Below are 19,778 nucleotides of genomic sequence, written 5' to 3'. Positions count from 1 at the left end.
AGTAGGAAACTGATCTAGCACGTACATTCATCAAGAATCTACCAAATGATACTGGAATCCAACTTTTGTTTGGGATTTCTATAACAAAACTTACAAATGATGAACCAATTGGTCACTCTGCTAATTGCAGTGCTCTTCAAGAACGTTAATATCAGTAACAAGAGTACTGAATTCACCTTTGATTAAGGGACTAAATCTATTAACTAACAATCATTGAAGATCTTGAGTAACTACTACCAAATTCAGGATGAAAAACACTTAAGATTTTCACCAAGGCTGCAAGAGTCTATTCCCAGTTGGGCAAAAGTCTACAATTTTACACTAAAGAAACAGCAGGACACTCACCAAAGAAGCAGCTACTTCAAGAACCATCTTCACCCATCTTTTATCATTTCCTGTAACCCTTGTTGAACCTGAGAGATCGAAATTGTACTTCATAGTCATATTGGGATACATGATCCCCCAATGTTGCCCTGCCCCTGTAACTCCACTCATTGCAGCACCGGTCGTACCATTCTTATCATTCTTGTGAGTCGAATCAACCTCATCAAACAACTGATAAATGTAGGCCTCAGCCACCCCTTCTTTCCTCAAAGGTGTCCCCAAACCAGACCTCAAATGTGTCACCAGCCCCTTTAAGTACATTTCCGCATAGTTTCCAGCTGCCTGAGCCTCTGCTTCGCTTGGCCACCCGGTCTCTGCCACAATCACCGGGATATTCTCATGCCCAGAAACCGCCATGGCGGCTACAACAGCGTCAACCATCATGTCGAACAAATTCCAGTACCTGACTCCGGTGATTACGTCGTCCCGGAAATTAAACGGATGTTGTTGGAACAGCACATACCCAATTGGGATTTCGGAGTTGATTCTGTAGACGTTGTAAGGGTAGAGATTGACCAAGAAAGAAGAGTTTGTTTCGTCCAAGAACTGAAGCAATGGACGAATGATCAAAGACCCGATGGGTTCTTGGAACTCGGCGGAGGAGGGGGGGAACGACGTCGTCAAGATGTCGATGAAAGAGAATGTGGTGGAGACAGAAATTGTTCGAATGCCCAGGTCAAGTAGGGAGAGGTGGAGGTTGCGCATGGCGGGGAGGAGGGCGGTGGATGGGTCGAGGGTAAGATCGTAGGTGGCGGCAGTAGTTAGGACGTCCGAGCCAGCGGAGATTAGGGAAATGTGGGTGCGGGGGTGGAAGGGGAGGACGTGGGAGTGCAGCCAGAGGGTGGAGGCGGAGCGGTTGGCGGCGAAGGACTGAATGAGATGATTGGGAACGGAAAGGATGAGGCTGATGTTGGTGTAGGCGAAGGCGCGGACAGCAGCGGGAGTGGGGTCGAGGAGTCGGACGGCGGAAACGCGGCGGGATTGGAGGGTGGATACCACGTGTTCCGGTGGAGGAAGGTTGGGGGTGGAGAGGTTGCAAGTGACTCCGAGGGTGGTGGCGGAAGGGGTGGAGACGGCGGCGGAAAGGAGGATGAGGGTGGTGATGCAGAGAAGCAATTTTGCCAGAAAAAACATCTTTGCAAATGGGTATTTTTGGTTTTCAGAAAAGGGGTTTATGGCGGGGTTTAGTGTGTGATGTGCGTGTGGATGCGCATTGCGCAGTCATGCGTATTCTAGCTCGAGTGGAGCCGCAAATTCAGTTATTTTCGCTGGAAGAAGAAAGGGAGAGACAATAAGCTGTGTCCCGGTGCAGGGAATCTCTGGTGAGGGATCATGCAGAAACTGCCGTATTTCATCACGGTTTAATTATTTTATCTTAATTTTTTTTAAAGAAATATCAACGATTTGAAAAAAAATAAAAAATAAAAAAATGTCGAGTCACCGGCGTTGTCCGCCACTCACCACCAACACACATTTTTCTTTAAAACAAATAGTAACAAAAAGTTTAAAGGCTGGCTGTCAGTCTTTGAGGGTTTTTTTTTTTATATTATGTATATAATAATTTATTTTGATTTATAAAATAATACTTATTCAGCAATTTACATCAATATAACAACAATAATTCAATTACAATTACTTATATAGCGACCCATAAATATTTAACTACATTACAATATTTATATTTATTACAATATCTGTAATAATTAATTATAATTTTTAACATTGATTATAATTACAAAAATATGTAAATTTATAATTAAATAGTTATAATATATAATATATAAATATAACAATGATAATTCACTTACATCAATGTAGGATCGCAAATCATAAATAATATTAATATTTGTAAGAATTAATTATAAATTTTTTAATTAATGTTAGAAAAATATTTAAATTTATAGGCTTGAACTTGTACTTGTGTTTGAAACTTTCAACATTGGTTGGATTGCAATAAGAAGGAAGAAGGAAGGAAGACAGGTGGTATGATTAATTAATGCAGAATTGGATTGAGATTACTTATTTTATATTCCTAACAGTTGAAGTTGTTTCATATGAACCCAAAACTTCCCACATTTGTGTGTTAGATTAAGAATGTAATAAAATTTAAACTCATTTTCTTCATTGTTTTTGTTTTTTTATCAAAAGCCCACTATCCTCACCCAGTTGAATTATAGCCTCCGTAGTCATCCATTCCGCCAGAATTTTTAGTTTTGAATCACTGACAAGTGAGGAGTTCCTCTTGGATGGTGATTCTGCTGCTGCGTTTGAACCTTTTTTCTTTTTCTCGATTTTTCATAAGATGATTTACATTGCAAAAACTGATGGTTATTATTGTTGTTGTTTCTTCTTCGACTTCTCTCTTTTTTTCCTTCTTTTTTGGGGCATGATGGCGACTACGGTAAAGAATTTCCATCAATTGTATCTTCTCGAATACTGTGAAATTTGGAATGTCAATATATCGGTTACTGCTCTTTCTTTCTGTAGCATATTGCTGGTACTGAAGGTTACTGGAAGTAAATGGTGAAACGTAAAATAGTTCTACTTAATTTAGATTATGTTACGTTTGTTTTGTGTAATTCTATTCGGATTATGAAGCTAATCTTTTGAAGGCACTGAATATTCTAACTTGATCCCGTGTAAAACAGTGTACAAATGGGAAGCAACGAGGGGAAGCTTAGTCAAGTGAAAGCCCATTGGACACCTGAAAATCATGAATTGTTCATCAGACTTGTGCCTTGAACGGATGTCCTTAGGAACTAGACCTCGTACACATTTTACTACAAAAGGTTGGAAAAATCTTATGGATGCATTTTACCCCATAACAGGCCTGAAATATGATAGGATTCAGCTGAAGAATCACTGGGATATCACCAAGAAAAATTGGAATATCTGGCATAAGCTTATTTCTAGTGATAGTTTGAGATGGGATCCAGCCACCCAAAGCTTGGTGCCAGTGAAGAAGGATGGGGGGAATATCTACGGGAATGTCTCCTTACTTTGCTGTTAATGTTTTTTACTGATATATCAATTAGAAGTAGTTTGCATATTGTTGATGATGTGTAGTGGGATAAGAAAATGTTTTATGCTCCATGTGTTACTACTATTTCACATCGGATGGAAGAGGGATTTAAGCGGCAGTAAGACCCAAGGCTCACCTCTTCCTAGTGATGTATCTTTTCAGGTTAAAACTGTGGGGTTTTGTCCAAAGTGGACTCATAAGGGCGTTTGATCTTGATGGTTAAGAACACACCACATCACCTACTGCTATCTTTGGGAATAAAGCAACGTCCCTTTCCCAAACCCTTCATTTGGAGAACATATGATGTTGAGTGTGTTGCTACCGTCCCACAATTGATGGAGACGAGGGACTTGAACGGCATATAAGCCTTAAGCCTCTCCTCTCCCTAGCAAGATGCTTTTAAAAGAAAAACATGGAACTCCATTCACAACGGACAACACCTCATGCAAGGACATGTGCTCACGATGAGCAAGTGCATGCTACATTACTTTTGAAAATTTGATGTCTAATGTTGTCTATTAAGTGATGGTCTCAATTACAGGCAAATCCAGAGGCTGCACAATTTCGACATAAGGAGCTCCTATTTGCTGACAAGTTGGACATTGTCTTTGGTGGAACCTCAGATTCTGTTGTCAGAGAAAGACCTCCACATGGGAAAAGGATCAATTGTTTTACTGGTGCAGAGCCTGCTACTCGTCATAGGAAACACAACTATGCAGCTGAAAAAGAACCTCCCGTACGAACTGGAAAACAGACCAACACTTTGTTACCCGTAGCAGAGCCAATTGGTGCAAGGCCTGATGGTAATATTGAGCGTTGTTATGATGCTGTTGAATCAATGAGTGCTATTATGGTTCAATCTCCCCCACTGAAATTCTGCTATAGTATTGAGGAATGCATCAAGTGTCTCGATTCAATTGAAGAACTAGAACAAGGAAGTGAACTATACTTGTTTGCTTTGGATATATTTCTGAAGAAGGAATACAGGGAAATTTTCCTTAACTTGAAGAAGCCCAGCACAAGGATTGCATGGTTGGAAAGACTCCAGTCCATTGGTCCATCATTGTAGGTAAGTCCCCAGTTGGGAATAGGATATGACTCTTCTTTGTACAGAATGGTAGCGATTCCTGACAAGGGAGCTAATTTTTCTTTTCTGCTCACTGAGAATAGCGTAGGAGTTCTCTCATAATGAAAGTAAATTGTTTCCTTCATAGTTTGTGACCCGTCGGTACATTGTAGGATAACTTTTTTTGGAAAATTTTCATGCTTGGAAACCTTTCTGCACCACATTGACATGGGATATGTGCTGAGCACCATGTTCTCTACCTTTCTACCAAATACCAGTTGCTGAGTTCTTGCGTCCATAATATCAAAGGAAGGTGGTAAATGATGCTGAGATTGAAGCATCAGAGGCCATTCTTGGTGCATGGAACAGCTTGTTCACCTGACTTCTAAGGCCAAATATAACCTGTTTGAGAAACTGGGGAAAAAAGAAAAAGAAAGTGACTTTTCAACTTATAGCTAAATTTGAGTTTTTTCTCATATGTTCTGTAGCAGTGATTCTATTTTCATTCTCCTAAACGAAACCAAAATACAGAAAAAGAGCAAGAAGCATAATTAGATGCGCTCTTGGATTTTATATCAAACATGGGGACGTTCGGTTTGTTTTCATTTTTATTTCTAGTTTCAAGCGTTTCTAGTGGGATGAGAATGTTTTATAGATTTTTGTCTGATACTTAAAAATATATTTGGATTGTATATTTTCAATCATAAATTTATAGGTGTGAAAACTGAAAATTTGTCTAACTTTGAATTTTTCAACTAGTAATTTTATAAATATTGTGTAGGTGTTTATGATTTAACTTTTATATTTTAAAATTATTTAGTTGCAAAAAAATCCACATGACAAGACGACGTGTCTTGTCATGTTTGTTTGTTTGTTCTAGCTGCCCATTTAGTGATCAACTTATTGTCACTTCAACATATTCTCCCGACGCCTTTCCTTCTACACTTTCACTACCAGTCTAAATTTGTCTATAATCCGCACTCTTTTGGAAGTACAAGTTTTGCCCAAGTCAGCTCAGCGACATTTTGATCTCCCATAAAGAATTGGCTGACAACATTTGCACAAGTGGGAATTACATTTTGTACAGAAAGTGGATTGTTTTTCACAGAATTTAGTCTGCAAGGGGAGTTTTTCTACCGCAGACTTTCGACAAGCAACAAGCAGTTGCCTCATAACAACAATACTAATGACGAAGTACATAATTTTAACCTGGAATGGCCGCTTATACATCGAGATGCATGCAATATGCATCAGAAGAGAAAGAACAAGTACATCGTATTTTCACTGTAATTATTTACTCTTCTGGACGTGACTCTCAACATGATTTTCCATGCTGTGTCTGAACATAGGGCTTGGAAACTTGAACATGCGATTGCCTAAATACGGGCCCCTTAGAGCATCCATTCGGCTGCTAATAACAGCTATAATCCGCAAGCCCTCTCGTTGCAATATAATCCTTTGTCCCGATATATATTCTTGAAAACTCATTTGCATTTCGTTCTCTTTTCTGCAGCAGCAATACATATAGACTATGTAATTAAGGAGAATATGTCAACCTAAGTAGACAAAGAAAACAAGATAGCATCAATTATATTACATAAATTTGTCTTCACACTAATTTGCTAAAGATTTATAGAAATAATTATCATGTTACATATCCCTAATCCAAAACATGTTCCTATTTATTTCTTGATAACTTTCTAGTGGCAACCTATCAAATGATCAGAAAGGAACACTTACCTCATTATAAGGGAAGACCAACCAGGACATCCCATCGATATAAGGTATTCTGCCATAGCACTCCGTAGTTTCTCAGGTTTCCTTGAAAACAATATCAAGGGCCACCCATCAGATTGAAGTTTCAGGTACAACTTTCTGGCAAAAGTGTGCCTCAAGTAATCTGGATCTCCACTGCTCCCATGCAACAGATCTTCGTTGATCCTGTACAACAAAAGAGACAGGCCCCTTTATTACTTTCTTGCCTCACCATATTATGTATTTGGGATATAGGCCCAAGTACATGCAAAAGGCCATTCTTTCACTTTATCTATATTTACTTGTTAGAGCTCAATCTGTTATGTTCCTCTAAATCCCAATAATCTGTCAGAATGTCAATGTAAGCCAGAGTAATACTACCAATAAAATACGACCCGGTACCGAACATTCCATATCTATTGATGCATAACAGGATATCAATCAGCAAAAGGGACGCAATTCAAAGCAACATTGGAAAAATCACATAGCATAACAAAAGCATATTAGCATGCAAGAAAATATGGCAAATAGTATGAATGGATTAAGTTCATGCGAGAGTTTTTATTGCCAACTGATTTTGATAATCACGTGCATTTCAGAATTGAACTCCAGCATGTGACCATTCAGACTCTTCTAGAAAGCAGGAGGGGATATAGACTCACGATGCATGCAACATAGGCTCCAGAAACATGCTGAAATTAGGAGGAAATTACCGATGCATCAAATAATAAGAAAACAAAGTTTCTGATGCCAAGTCATCAGCATCGATGAGCACAATGTCTCTGCTGTCAACTTGTGGTCTTACACTGCCAAAGAATTCTTCAGCGATCCCAACTGTAATATTTAAATCTCTTCCGAATTGACCTTCTTTTACATATAATCTCTCAACGTCTCGGCATATTGCAGGTAATGAATCTGCATCTAAACTGTTCAGCTCTGCATGCAGAGCAAAATATCTGCAATAGTCATAGTTATCTTTATATCTGTGCATTTCAAGAATTCCAGAATTCCGACTTTCACATGAATGTAACATTACAGCCAGTGCAACCAGCAGGGACAACAACGAGACTCCAACTGTAATGAGTCCAGAAACAAAGACCATAGCAGCAAAAGACGACATGAAAATTCCAGTCTCTGTGATATGACGGCTTCCCATTTCTGCAACAGGCCAAGGAAAATATTTAACACCTCATTCATGCAGAGATATGAAAAGTTAATGCATAAAGGATTATGTGATCAGCACAACTGACAACAATAGAAGCACAGCAAGTTGTATTTTAGAATTACAGAAAAAAAGCTTTTGATCGAAAAACTTCAAACCATTTCGTTTCATAAATAACCTTCCATTAATTAGATCCTTCATAATATATGCCACCTTATGCTAGGTGACACAAATTTAAACCAACTAGATAACCCCCATGCTCATAAAAAATCTGATATTATGATTAAGTTTAGTACTTCTCATAGCTTATTAAAGTGTACTTCTTTCTGAGGCAGAAAAACTACCAAAGAGGATGACTTAAGAATTAATGATTCATGCCTGAACTCCCTCCACGTAAAAGACTTTGAGCAGAGTATTCACGCTCCATTTCATGTCCATAGGTAGACATACTGTTTGAGTACTATATGTAGATCAAAGTATCATTTGCCGGAGAGCCTTAATACCCCTCTTGATATTAATCAATTTCCCTGCATCAGCAGTAAAATCAACTGATTCATACCACAACCTCCTCATAGTTACCATTTAGCAACCCTTGAAACAAATTAAAAACTTACCAGAATTTTCATCACATCCCGACCAGCAGAAATTACACATTTCAATTTCTTTTCCTGCAATATGTCAAAGATTCAAAAGTTTACCACACCCAACCAGTTGTGCAAATTGTTCAGAAGTATAATACTATATCATATACTTTAAAACACAAGTACCTCAAAATCAATCCCTCCTATGATTGATGCTTGATCCCTTGTCTCAGGATAGCATCCAGCTCCAAGCTGCCAACCAACAAAACTATGAGTTACAACTGCTCATCCCACCAAGAAACAGAGAACACGTGATGAAATCAGTTGTAGAAGCACAGAATTCAAGTGGGTTTCTCTCTTACATTTCACAAAAATGGAAAAACGGAAAGAATAATAGCAATCCTGTTTAGAGAAATAATTGACAGAAAAATGATATATCAAAAGGTGGATGACGTCCTTGATTGAATCGGCACGGGCAAGACCCAGTTACATTGACAGCCACGACTATCAACAGATCCTAAAATGCGTTAAACAGAGTAAGCTTTGAATTAACGCCATATGAGATAAATATCAGACCAATCATGAATTAGATACAAAAATTGAAAAGTTCATGCTGATGCAGGGTGATGAAGACGTAATACTACTTGAGAACGACGTCTTCTTGAAGATTCCTAATAACTGAGATAGATATAGATAATTTTCCATTCTTATTTGTTGCTTCTACAGATTGGATTCTTGATTCCATGATGGTAGCGGCCCGGGGAAAGTGAAGCGCAGAAGAGGCATTTTGTGGAAGTAGACTTGTGAATTTGACCACTTTGCCCACTCCAAGTTTCCAATTAAGATAGGTTTAGGCTTGATAGAATTAAATATCATGAAAAACTAAATGATAATTAATACCTTATATTATATAATGTTTGTTCTGAAGTATTGCATATTGGATATTTTATATGATAATATAGTGTGATTTTTGATTGAAATGATTATAATGTATAATTAAATGGAAAAAGTCTATAAAGGGTTTCCATTTTTAAGGTATATATATTTTTATATAGTAGTTTGTGAATTGTTTAAAAAAAAAACCCACTAAATTACTTACTGAAATGCAATTGCTTGAAATATATATATATTTTTTTTGTCTATATTTATATAAAATCGAAATTGGAAATACGTATTCAATTAAGTAATTAATGATAAAAACTCAAATATTTTTCAAATGCCAAAAAAGAAAGAAGTACTATTTTTTATTATTAAATTATTATAATTTAAAATATATTTTTTTAATCATGCACAAGCTTCACAAATAATAAAAAGGAAAAGTTGTATAAAATTAAAAACTCCTTGTATTAAAAAAATAAGCAAAAAATCCCCTGTGTTTTTTAAAATTTTGCACACTCTCTCCTCGTCGATTATTCGACTTAACGACATTAATTTTTTGTGATTTTTCGTTATATCCTTATATATTATAAATTATTGCTATTATAATGACAATTGAATCTTCTATATCTTATCAGAACCATAAGATCTAATCAATTTTAAAAATAAGCGGTTCAAATTTTATGTATTTTAAAAATATATTAAGATAAATATATGTAAATTAATCATATATACGTATGATTAGACATGGTAAATAATTTTATCATGCCTAATCACACGAACTAAACGAGACCTTGCACACTCGATAGATAACAATTGGATATCGAAGTTATATATTTAAGGAATGATTATAGGGTCCTCTCATGATTTTGTGTAATTACACGTATAATTACATTAAATTTTAAAAAAAGACGATGTAATTATCCCTATATTTATTGTTCCTAATCTTTTCTTTTCATAATCATTGCCATTAATTTCATTTTGCTTTTATAATTAGCATGCCTAATCATAGCAACATCATACATTATTGATATATTTTATGCAAAAAAGAATTATTACATACCCCTAATTATTTTATGAAAACCACCAACAAACATATCAAATATAAAACTTTCATATACTCCCAAACAATTTTTCTTCTTCTTTTATTTTTTTTCCCCTTAATGTAATTGTCATGTATTTTGAGTGAAGGGTGGTATACACACGTGGGTAACATGGAATGGTGGATCTAGAACACCCCCTGATCTTGGACTAGTAGTTGTCATTGCTCCTCCCAACTCACATGAGAATTATAGTTCCATAAACACATAAATAGACTACTCTAAGTTCTACTATAAACATTTAATAACAATTTATAGGTCTGCTAATCCAAGAGTTGAATTCTTCAGTTTACTTTGTATTTTATTTCTTTTTTCATAAATTAAATTTGAGTAATTTCAATTCTGATTACTATTTTAGATCAAATAATGCTTCCGAATTGTACACAACTCTCAAATTGACTAAGAAAATCGAACAAATTGATACATTCTTGCCCGATAAGCTTATAACTATTATCAATCTATGGTTAATCACAATCATTTAATTAGAAATGATTCATTCTTATCGATTGAACTAATTTATATTGAGAAAATCAAACAAATTGATTCATTCTTTCCCGATTGTGCAAGTTACATAGCATAAAAAGAAAAAAACCAGAGATAACTGTAACTTTTATTGCAAGAACGTAGGGAACCATATTTTTTTGTCTTGTGTTTGATTTCTTTCCTCATTTTCGGCACTAATTTAACCACCTGTCAACCGGTTTCGTAAGAGGAAGTTCCCATTAGAGCACATGCTTCTTCAGTCAAACTACGAAAATAAAATCTTATGTACAAGAACAAATTGCATCTTGTACTAAAGTAAGATGATCTCATGGGTAAATGCATATTGTGCTAAACTGAAATGATTTCTCAATAAAGGTTGCAACAATTTGTATTCAAGTAAGTGAACGATCGGTCAAGGAAAACATACTCATGGTTCGGACAATACTAAAGTAGTCAATCCACTGCAGAAGATTCAACTCGAGGAATTCCTAGGAACATGAGATAAAACTTAACAATCTAGAACGAATTCTCAAGGGAAACATTATAGGATCAACATCTTGTTTCCATCTCCAGAGCAATATCTACTTGAAACAACTTCTCAGAATCCTACATCCCACTTCATTGTATCTCGTACAAATAGAGAATAAGGACTCGATCAATGGCATTACATATATACATGTAATGTTATATGCATAAACATGTTAGCCCAAACACGATATCAAACATAAACTAAATTATTATCACCATCAAGCAACATAATTACCCTTTATTTGGGAAGAGCAAACGGAACCATACTATTTGGGGATCAATGTCAAATAAGTATTTCATAATCTTAACAAATAGTTCAATTATTACTCCCTCCGCCACAAATAAAACAGACTCTTTCTATTTTGTGCTCAAATGGTCATTTCTCAGTCTTCACTTTTTTGTAAAACTAAACCAGCAGCCTCAGATTTCCAAAGTTTCTGCAGGACAAATATGTAATTTCCACCCCCTAAGCCGTCATTGGCAAGTGTCATGGGAGAGAAATGAACATACATAAAGGGAATTGTCATCAACTTTACATTGAAGAGTGGGATGACGCATGAGCAAGACAATGATAATATGAACTTATAAGCTTTTGAGACTTGTAGCAAGAATGTCCTGAACAACCCAGGAGAAAGATAAAGTTACACAACTAAAACTCATCAAACATGGATCCCAATTCCTCCATTGATGTCTGTCGCATCAATCAAATATCTAGGACCCCACAGAAGACCTTGTACGTTGAAATTAGCTTAATGCACATAAATGTTTGAAACACAACCTACTTACTAAGAATGAGCCCTTTAAGCAAGAGTTACCAAAGCAACATCATCCAGATACCAGTTTCACAACAATGCAGAGCAAATTGAGAAGTATAAGAGGAACTCTTAAGTACTGGGTTGCATATATGAGACCAAGAATCTGCCCCTTGAACGAGTTTCTTTTAACTCCAGAAAACTCTTGGAAGCTCCATCCTCTGGGAGCAAGGAACCGGTCTTCATTCAGTATGGCCAGTGAATTTGCAAGAAGCAGGCAGCCCTCTAGCAGTGTCCACAACCCCATTTCCTGCATTATAAACCTATTCAATACTCTCTCTTTTTCCAGATTCTTTCTACCATTAATACACTTTCTTCTACTTATTATAAAGTTTTGATGGATGGATTATCCAGAGAGCTATACATTACAGAACACTAACATGTATAACGAGCATCTAAATACTACATTAATAATAACCAGAAGAATAATAATTCATTTAGTACTCTTCGACCCTCAGTTAGGATCCAATCTATTCAATGTTCACGTGTCATGCAATGGTATGATAAGCAAACATTTACTGTAATAAAAGCAGTCGTAAGCAAACAGTTCACCGGATTAAATCATAATTCAAGATTTCCGGTTTTAGGCTCCAAATTATATGAACCAAGCTGAATTCCACGACCTGAACAGAAACAAAAATAAAATTCTTTTGGCAAATGCAATCTTTTTTTAGACAATTCACATATCAACTTTTACCTCTTCCCTTTTTCTCCATATAAATGCTGAAATTACTCGAAACACCAAAGGTAAATCCCAGAAAACAAAGATGTTCAAATCCACAGAGTTTTAAGCTGAAATCAAAACTGCTCTGAAATCAGAAGACATCCAAAGGCAGATAAAAAGAGCACGAAAAGAAAAGGACTCAAACATTAACGGATTAAGGCGAATCGATGCTGCATTTCATCAACAGAAAGACTCTATAACGTACAATAAAGTCTTTGTCGTTGTTTCAATGAACAATTTTTCTAGTTACGGGAGTGGAAAGAAAGCATCTTACCAAGAATAACGGAAGAAAATTGACGGATTCGTTGCAGGAAATTTGAAGGCTTATGCAAAATCAAGAAAGATCGGGAATCACTCGACTCTTGAGGAAAATCTTCCAACGATTAGCGTGGAGAAGACCTGTTTCCGACTTTATGGCTCAATGGGCTGATGGGATTTGGACTTGGATTGACCATACACCAAATCTCTAAATGGCCTGATGGGTTTTGGACTTTGATTGACCATACACTAACTCTCTAAATGGGCTGATGGGTTATAGTTCCTACTATTCCTCACGTTTTATTATAAGTATAAAAGTGTTTTTAAATGTAAGGGTAAGTTACAATAACTTTCTTTAAAATTTGGTATAATTATAAATAAATATTCGTCTAACAATTAGTTCAATCTATTAATTTACATTAGATTTTCATCCATTTTTTGATGGTGAACTAACTAAAATGTCTTTACGAATTAAGAACTATATTTTTATAATTTTGTTTGTTTTTTTATCGACTAGATGATAATCTTTTAATAATTTTTTAAATTTTTTCATCAATCTCGTTTGATTTTTTTTTTTAAAAATAGAGTAAGGGAAGAGTTTACAATTTCATACCTCCATCAAATGATTACATAATTTCATCAAATATCAGGAGCGTATCTATAATTTTTTAAACAACAAAAAGGTATTCGTAAACAAGTTAAACCTCAAAAGTTTATTGTAATTTATCCTAAATATAAATATAAATTTTTAATTATATATGAATTATTATATCAGGTATATTCAAATGTATCACAGGTGTGAATATTTAATTTTAAATTTTAGAAACTAATTATGATATATATATATATATATGTTAATTGAGTTTAAGAAGAATGAAAATTTTTGAAGAAATTGTGAGAAATTAGAAAAAAAAAATGTGACAGTTGAATGAGAGGGAAATGGAAAGTAGAGAAGATAGAGAAAAAAAAAATGAAAAATTAATTATAAAAATAAAAAAGATGACAAGAAAATCATACTATTGAAGGCTCCAGGTGGGTGTTTCTCAATATATAAAAAAAATAATTTATGAATTAGTATTTTAAAAAATAAATTAACTATCAATGAATATTTTTTATTAGGGATAATTCCATTGTTTTCGTATGAGATTTTGTACAATTACATATTAATCTTCTATAATTTTAAAAATAACATGTATTACTCCAACTGTCCAATAAATCGATCACTTATTAACAAACTTTACGAAATTTACCAACAACAATCCACATTTACATTCAATGACTTATGATAAATTTATTATAGGACAAACAAATATTTTATAAAAAAATTATCTTATACATCTACACACACTAATATATGTGACAAGGTAAATACCAATGTGTAAATGCAAATAGGGTAATTTGGTTGAAAATATTTATTTGACATATATTAAATAGGTAATAAGTGAATTGAAGGCAAATATGAATTTTCATTCAATTTTTTTGCTGATGATAGCAAAATACTTGAATTTTACTGACGAGTTGATCTATTTTATTGACAAAAATAAGTATAAATTGTATTGAATGTAACTTTTTAGATTATAAAAAATATATGTGTAATTATATCAAATTTTAGGAGAAGCTCGTATAATCATTCTTTGGGATAATTACACTCTCCTCCCTGTAAGGTTTGGTGCGATTGCACGTAAATTCTTTATAATTTAAAAAATCACATCTAGCACCTCAGAGATTTATTTTTATCTAACAAATAAATTCTTTCGTTAGTCAAAATTCACTGAATTTACTGATGTTAACAAAGACGTATGAGTGTAATTTGACCATAAATATTTATTCGACCTGTAATAAGTCAGTATTAAGTAAATTGGAGGTAAATTAGATTTTTTTTGTGTTAATATAAGTAAATTCGGTGAATTTTGACTAATGAAGAAACTTATTTGTTAGACTTAAGTAAATAAGAGTGCTAAATATAAATTTTTCATATCAAATGAGATTTACGTATAATTATACAAAATTTCATGGGAGATTAATGTAATTATCTTTTTTTTTATGATGTCATGCCAAATTATAAATTGTTAATATTATTTTTTATATTCATTTTTGTTTTTCAAGTTATAGTTTTCGATCGGGAAAAATGAAAAGTAAACCATTTATTTCCTATCAATGAAAATATGAATATCGATATCTTCCCTTAAGTGCCTTTTATTCTCTTCAGAACAATTACTGATTAAATTGGGGACCAAATTGCAAATCACGCAAAGCAGCTAGCATTTCTTTTCCGTCCTTCCAATTCATTCTCACTTCATTCCTCTTTCGATCGCCAATGGGGATGGCCTGATCACGGAGGAGGGCATCCGATGACCAGACCTTACCACCATACACGTCGCTCCCTCCGCACGCAGTATACTGTATCAATCGAAAGCTAAGTTCCAAATATTTGCACAATCTTCGGCCATCTCTCGGTGAAGTGAAAATCGAAACCAAAGAAAGCCTCTGCTTCTCCTCTCTAATCTCTGCTGCTTGTGATTCGATTGAGGTACTGTTTATTCTTCTTTTGATTTATTTGGGGTTTTTTGGATTCTTTTGTAATTTAATTGGTTGAAAGAAGTTGGAGATGAAATCCTCCGGCCGATTTTTCACGATTGGTTTGATAGCATCGTGGTATTCGTCCAGCATTGGGTTTTGATTACTAATTATGAAGTTCGAGAATTTATGGTTCTGTTTTGGTTTTCTGTTAGTTGGACATTTTAGTGAATCTAGTTACACCAAGTTTCTTGATTCTGTTTAACTGCATTTGTTATCGTCTACGAGGTCTGCACAATTTATTTTTTCTTTTTTTTTTTCGTGTTTCCTTTTGGCACTCACGGGTTTTTATTTCTTTCTTTACAGAAGAGTATCTGACCCCTTGAATCTGATTTAAGAAATGACGAAAGTCAGAGATAGAACTGAGGATTTTAAAGATGCTGCGAGGCGAGCGGCATTGAATTTGGGATATAACGAGGTTCGTTTTGTGTCTTACTTTTGCCGTACTTTCAGTCCATGTTTGAATGCTAGGTAGTTCTTGATTATCTAAGTCACGAGGCTTTTGGCAAAATCATGGAAATCCTTATGTATTGATTGTGAATATTTTATCTGGGTCGTCTTTTTTATTTTTTATGGAACTAAGTTCTGGGCATAATGGCTTATTCATACTCTGACCTGCAATTGTTGGCAGTCCAAAACCGCAGCCATAATGGCATCTTTTATCATGCATAAAAGTTGGGAAAGATCAGCTTTTACCAAGGCAGCATTCACGACGGTATATTTTTTATAGCCCTCAAGGATGTTTAATTGGTTTTACTGACATGTAACCACATAATTTGCTAAACTTTTGAGTTGATATATGTTGCACTTTATCTGCCAGCTTGAAAGCATTGGAGCTCTAGAGCAGTTCCTCCAGAAGCATAAGAAGGATTATGTAGATCACCACCGTACTACTGAACAAGAGAGAGATAGCATTGAGCATGAGGTAAGATCTCATCTTCACTATTTCCATTGCTTTATCAAAACTAAGGCATCTGTCCTGATTTACATAAAGTTAACTAATTTTTAGTATAGATCTCTATAGATTCTTTTTTCTGCCCATGCTATGAGTGACGCGTTTAATTTCCTTTAATGAAGATGGTTAATGATATGTGTTCTCTGTCATTCTATTTTTGTCAATAAAATCTTTTAAGGAGCATATATGTTGTTTTTGAGAGCTAATAGCTTCATCTTCTTTTCATGCAACATAATGCTTTTAGTGTATTGCTGCAGACCCGCCTGATTACATTCACAACGTCATCGAGCCCTTTTAAAAAATGCTTGAATTGATCTCTACTTAGTACTTATTACAGAATGCATCTATAATTTTGGTTTCCTTCAATGTGTATATGTAGCTTGTAGTGAGGTGGCAGTCATAAAATCAATAATTTGTCTTCCAGTCTGATTCTTTAAGTTTCTTCAACACATGGGTTGTTTATCTATTTAACATCCAAAAAGAACCTAAAAGACCAGGCCTTAAAACTTTTACCAATTTAATATTAGACATCATGTGAAATAACATTTTGATTTCAAATATGTCTTACCAGGTAACTCTTTTGAAATTTATGTAAAGATTTTCTTTTGGATGCAAATATTACTTGGGTAGCATGGTAGAAAAGTAACCTCATTGCAAGATGGTACCTGTGTTAACATTCTGCAAGGTTAATAAATCAAAACTTTTTCGTTAGTAAATTGAAAGTTCAATAAAGAATTGGTCAGTAATTAGAAGGTTTAATTAGTGATAATAAGAGAACAATTGAATACTAATAACAGTAATTTTGTTCATTAGAAATTTAACTAATTATCATAATAAAACCAAAATATAGTTAAATGTGGTTCTTATTTACTTTAGCTGCAAGCTGATAGGTCAAGTACTCTTGTACCTCTTAGCACTCTTGTATGATAAGTCAGGTACATTATTGAGGAGTGATTGCATCAATGTTAAAGTCTTGCTGCTGATTGGTAGAACATGTCAACTGTTTTGGATATTACTTGACTTTGATTTTTTATGTATTTACTATGCCACGGTCAATTCTTGTCCATTTGCCACTCTTACTTTCTCAAAATATCCAGCCTCTTTCCCTTTGCTCTGTGCAGCTATTTGCCATGAACATGGATTAATGGAGTAGATCTTTGTACATTCAATGAGTAGAATGAGAGCTCATGAAGCCCACTTACTCTTTTGGAACTGGAAAAGTTTATGTTTCAAAATACTCAATGATTTACAATGAAATGTAGTTTATGGTACTTACAATGTTTTGAAATGGTTTATTTCAACTGAGTAGCATGCTGCCAAATATTGACAAATAGGTTCATGGATTCTGGCATCAATTCGCCTGCATATTACCTTAATTAACTTGTTATTATGCAGGTTACAGTCTTCATTAAATCATGCAAAGAACAAATAGATGTTCTGAAAAATAGCATAAACGACGAGGAAGCAAATTCAAAGGGATGGCTTGGTATAAGGAGTGACAAAATGAATGCTGATACTATAGCACACAAACATGGAGTGGTATGCCTTGTGTATCTCAGTTGTTTGACATCAATAAACATGTTGCTTTGTTTGTTTTGTCGTAGTTGACTTATTACTATTTGTTTGCTCTGGGTCTTTAGTCTTTACTCCAGTTGTTCCAATTTTATACTGGCAGTGATAGAATTTTGGAAAACATGGTCGTTGACTATTTGGTACTTAGAAATGAAAAGAGTAAGGACCTTCAATTATATATGCTTGTGGCAGCCTTGAGCATGTTCTAATGTCAAATGAGCTTGGTGTATCCATGCCCTTGTTGGGTAGTGGTGTGACACCTGCTGATTCTGTGATTATTTTCTGCAATCTTAGGAAGAGTATATCCATGTGAAATATATTTCTTAACCTCATCAGGCTTAAGTTATTATCGTTTGCCTTATCCGTCTTTTCAATAAGCAAATCACTTTTTGCTTGTATGCAGGTATTGATTCTAAGTGAAAAGCTTCATTCCGTAACATCACAATTTGATCAGCTTAGAGCTCTACGCTTCCAAGATGCTATCAACCGGGTGACACCAAGAAGAAAACTGAAGCGGGACGTCACTACTGATGTTGTAGACAGCTCGACTTCTGGAAATGTAGAGCCTAGAGAAGTAAAGGATTTGGAAGTCAGGCAGACAGATGATATTCAAGCTGAACCAGTTAGATTCCAGCAACAACTGTTAGATGATGAGACACGTGCCCTCCAGGTAATCAATGATAACAGTGTTTAGAAAAAGTTTCTTTATACGTACATTAGCAAGTATTGTCATAGTTCACTGTAAAGCTCACTTCTTGTATCTGTCCCGTGTTGATGCAGGTAGAGTTGGCCAGCATGTTGGATGCTGTTCAAGAAACGGAAACAAAGATGGTGGAAATGTCTGCACTTAACCACCTGATGTCAACTCATGTTTTGCAACAGGCCCAACAGATAGAGTACTTGTATGAGCAGGTCAGCTATATATCAGTTGACTAGACTTGATCTTTCCAAATGGTTGTGATAAATGCACTGGGATTCACATTCACAAGTCACTTATTGTTCCATGTCTCCATTTTACTATTTTTTCGTGTTGAATATGTGAAGGAGCTCTTTGTAGAGCTGCATTGTTTCTTCAATATGATGTCTCTCATCCATATTCATTCTTGTGGAGTAATGACATATTTTAAGTTGAAAATAAAAGGGCTCTTGTTATTCAGGCAGTCTTATAGATAGAGTTGAAATTGAATTTTCCGTTACTTTTGGATTAAACAGGCAGTGGAAGCAACCAAGAATGTGGAGCTGGGTAACAAAGAGTTATCACAAGCGATTCAACGGAATAGCAGTAGCAGGACTTTTCTTTTGCTTTTTCTGTTTGTTCTTACCTTTTCAGTTCTGTTTCTTGATTGGTATAATTAACTGGGAAGTTGAATTGTACATATTCCACTCTATCAACTGGGATACATCGGCCCATCTTTCCAAAAAAGAAAAGAATTTAGAAGCAAGTGCATATTTGCTGGTGCCATCATACCTTGCAATGCTGCTAAACTACCATTCTTGGAAGAGTTGGGCTTGAATTCATGTTAAGATGTTTGTTTATGATTCACCAAGGAAAATCTCGGTATGCATATATTAAATGCTTGATTGTGCTGCATTGAGGATATAGTATGTCTTTGTTCTAGTACAGTTCCACATTGCATTTGATATATTTAGTTCTTTTCGTTTCTGCATTCAAATCATAAATTCTGTGACTATAATCTGCAAGTTGCACCACAGGAATAATGGCACTATGATTTTACTGAACACGATATCCGTAGGAAACTGTGTGCTCTTGAAAAAGTGATGCCTTTGCTTCCTTTCATTATTTGGAAAATAGTAAAAAGTATGTTAAATGTTTGCTTATACAGCTATTCTGACAAACACAAAATTCAGTGTATTTCAATTTATTTTTCATTTATCTTATATTAATACAAGACACGAAGTTAA

The 19,778-nt window shown here is 34.9% G+C and overlaps 5 protein-coding genes across 12 annotated transcripts; 2 read left to right on the top strand and 3 right to left on the bottom strand.

Annotated features, from left to right (window-relative positions):
- Nucleotides 1-30: 30 nt before the first annotated feature.
- On the bottom strand, nucleotides 31-1,671 carry LOC105167088 (Glycosyl hydrolase superfamily protein). Its single transcript, XM_011086661.3, has one exon. It carries the CDS (start codon nucleotides 1,516-1,518, stop codon nucleotides 322-324), a length of 1,197 nt encoding a protein of 398 aa, XP_011084963.2. The 5' UTR covers nucleotides 1,519-1,671; the 3' UTR covers nucleotides 31-321.
- A 781-nt stretch (nucleotides 1,672-2,452) lies between these two features.
- Nucleotides 2,453-4,932, top strand: LOC105167087 (L10-interacting MYB domain-containing protein-like). The gene is given in 3 exon segments (XM_020695334.2): nucleotides 2,453-3,329; nucleotides 3,332-3,371; nucleotides 3,950-4,932. Coding segments are annotated over 3 exon segments (798 nt in total). The 5' UTR covers nucleotides 2,453-3,097; the 3' UTR covers nucleotides 4,476-4,932.
- A 596-nt stretch (nucleotides 4,933-5,528) lies between these two features.
- On the bottom strand, nucleotides 5,529-8,796 carry LOC105167086 (uncharacterized protein At2g39920). 5 transcript variants are annotated; one of them, XM_011086656.3, is made up of 7 exons: nucleotides 8,333-8,793; nucleotides 8,157-8,222; nucleotides 8,004-8,057; nucleotides 7,768-7,916; nucleotides 6,941-7,385; nucleotides 6,213-6,413; nucleotides 5,529-5,979 (listed from the first exon to the last, which is right to left on the bottom strand). In XM_011086656.3, the coding sequence occupies exons 4-7, from the start codon at nucleotides 7,835-7,837 to the stop codon at nucleotides 5,763-5,765; spliced, it is 933 nt and encodes a 310-aa protein (XP_011084958.1). In that variant the 5' UTR covers nucleotides 7,838-7,916; nucleotides 8,004-8,057; nucleotides 8,157-8,222; nucleotides 8,333-8,793; the 3' UTR covers nucleotides 5,529-5,762. The 5 variants fall into 5 exon arrangements, with proteins under 5 accessions (XP_011084958.1, XP_088739064.1, XP_011084960.1 ...); XM_088882938.1 differs by having other exon boundaries at nucleotides 8,157-8,487; nucleotides 8,615-8,793; XM_011086658.3 differs by having other exon boundaries at nucleotides 8,615-8,793.
- Nucleotides 8,797-11,529: 2,733 nt separating this feature from the next.
- LOC105167085 (uncharacterized) lies at nucleotides 11,530-12,926 on the bottom strand. Of its 3 annotated transcripts, none has more exons than XM_011086654.3 (3): nucleotides 12,768-12,913; nucleotides 12,467-12,561; nucleotides 11,530-12,019 (listed from the first exon to the last, which is right to left on the bottom strand). In XM_011086654.3, the coding sequence occupies exon 3, from the start codon at nucleotides 12,014-12,016 to the stop codon at nucleotides 11,783-11,785; it is 234 nt and encodes a 77-aa protein (XP_011084956.1). In that variant the 5' UTR covers nucleotides 12,017-12,019; nucleotides 12,467-12,561; nucleotides 12,768-12,913; the 3' UTR covers nucleotides 11,530-11,782. The 3 variants fall into 3 exon arrangements, with proteins under 3 accessions (XP_011084956.1, XP_020550943.1, XP_011084955.1); XM_020695284.2 differs by having other exon boundaries at nucleotides 12,467-12,573; nucleotides 12,768-12,904; XM_011086653.3 differs by lacking the exon at nucleotides 12,467-12,561 and having other exon boundaries at nucleotides 12,768-12,926.
- A 2,083-nt stretch (nucleotides 12,927-15,009) lies between these two features.
- On the top strand, nucleotides 15,010-19,304 carry SYP81 (syntaxin of plants 81). Of its 2 annotated transcripts, none has more exons than XM_088882353.1 (8): nucleotides 15,010-15,281; nucleotides 15,638-15,746; nucleotides 15,960-16,043; nucleotides 16,149-16,253; nucleotides 17,679-17,822; nucleotides 18,259-18,525; nucleotides 18,636-18,767; nucleotides 19,068-19,304. In XM_088882353.1, exons 2-8 carry the CDS (start codon nucleotides 15,669-15,671, stop codon nucleotides 19,209-19,211), a joined length of 954 nt encoding a protein of 317 aa, XP_088738479.1. In that variant the 5' UTR covers nucleotides 15,010-15,281; nucleotides 15,638-15,668; the 3' UTR covers nucleotides 19,212-19,304. The 2 variants fall into 2 exon arrangements, with proteins under 2 accessions (XP_088738479.1, XP_011084953.1); XM_011086651.3 differs by having other exon boundaries at nucleotides 15,011-15,281; nucleotides 15,635-15,746.
- The last annotated feature ends 474 nt before the right edge of the window (nucleotides 19,305-19,778 follow it).

This window comes from Sesamum indicum, linkage group LG7 (assembly GCF_026168435.1).
Source record: "Sesamum indicum cultivar Baizhima isolate 11 linkage group LG7, ASM2616843v1, whole genome shotgun sequence".
NCBI classification, from domain to species: Eukaryota; Viridiplantae; Streptophyta; class Magnoliopsida; order Lamiales; family Pedaliaceae; genus Sesamum; species Sesamum indicum.
The sequence above is the reverse complement of the archived record's forward strand: the minus strand, read 5'-3'. Positions and strand labels throughout refer to the sequence as shown.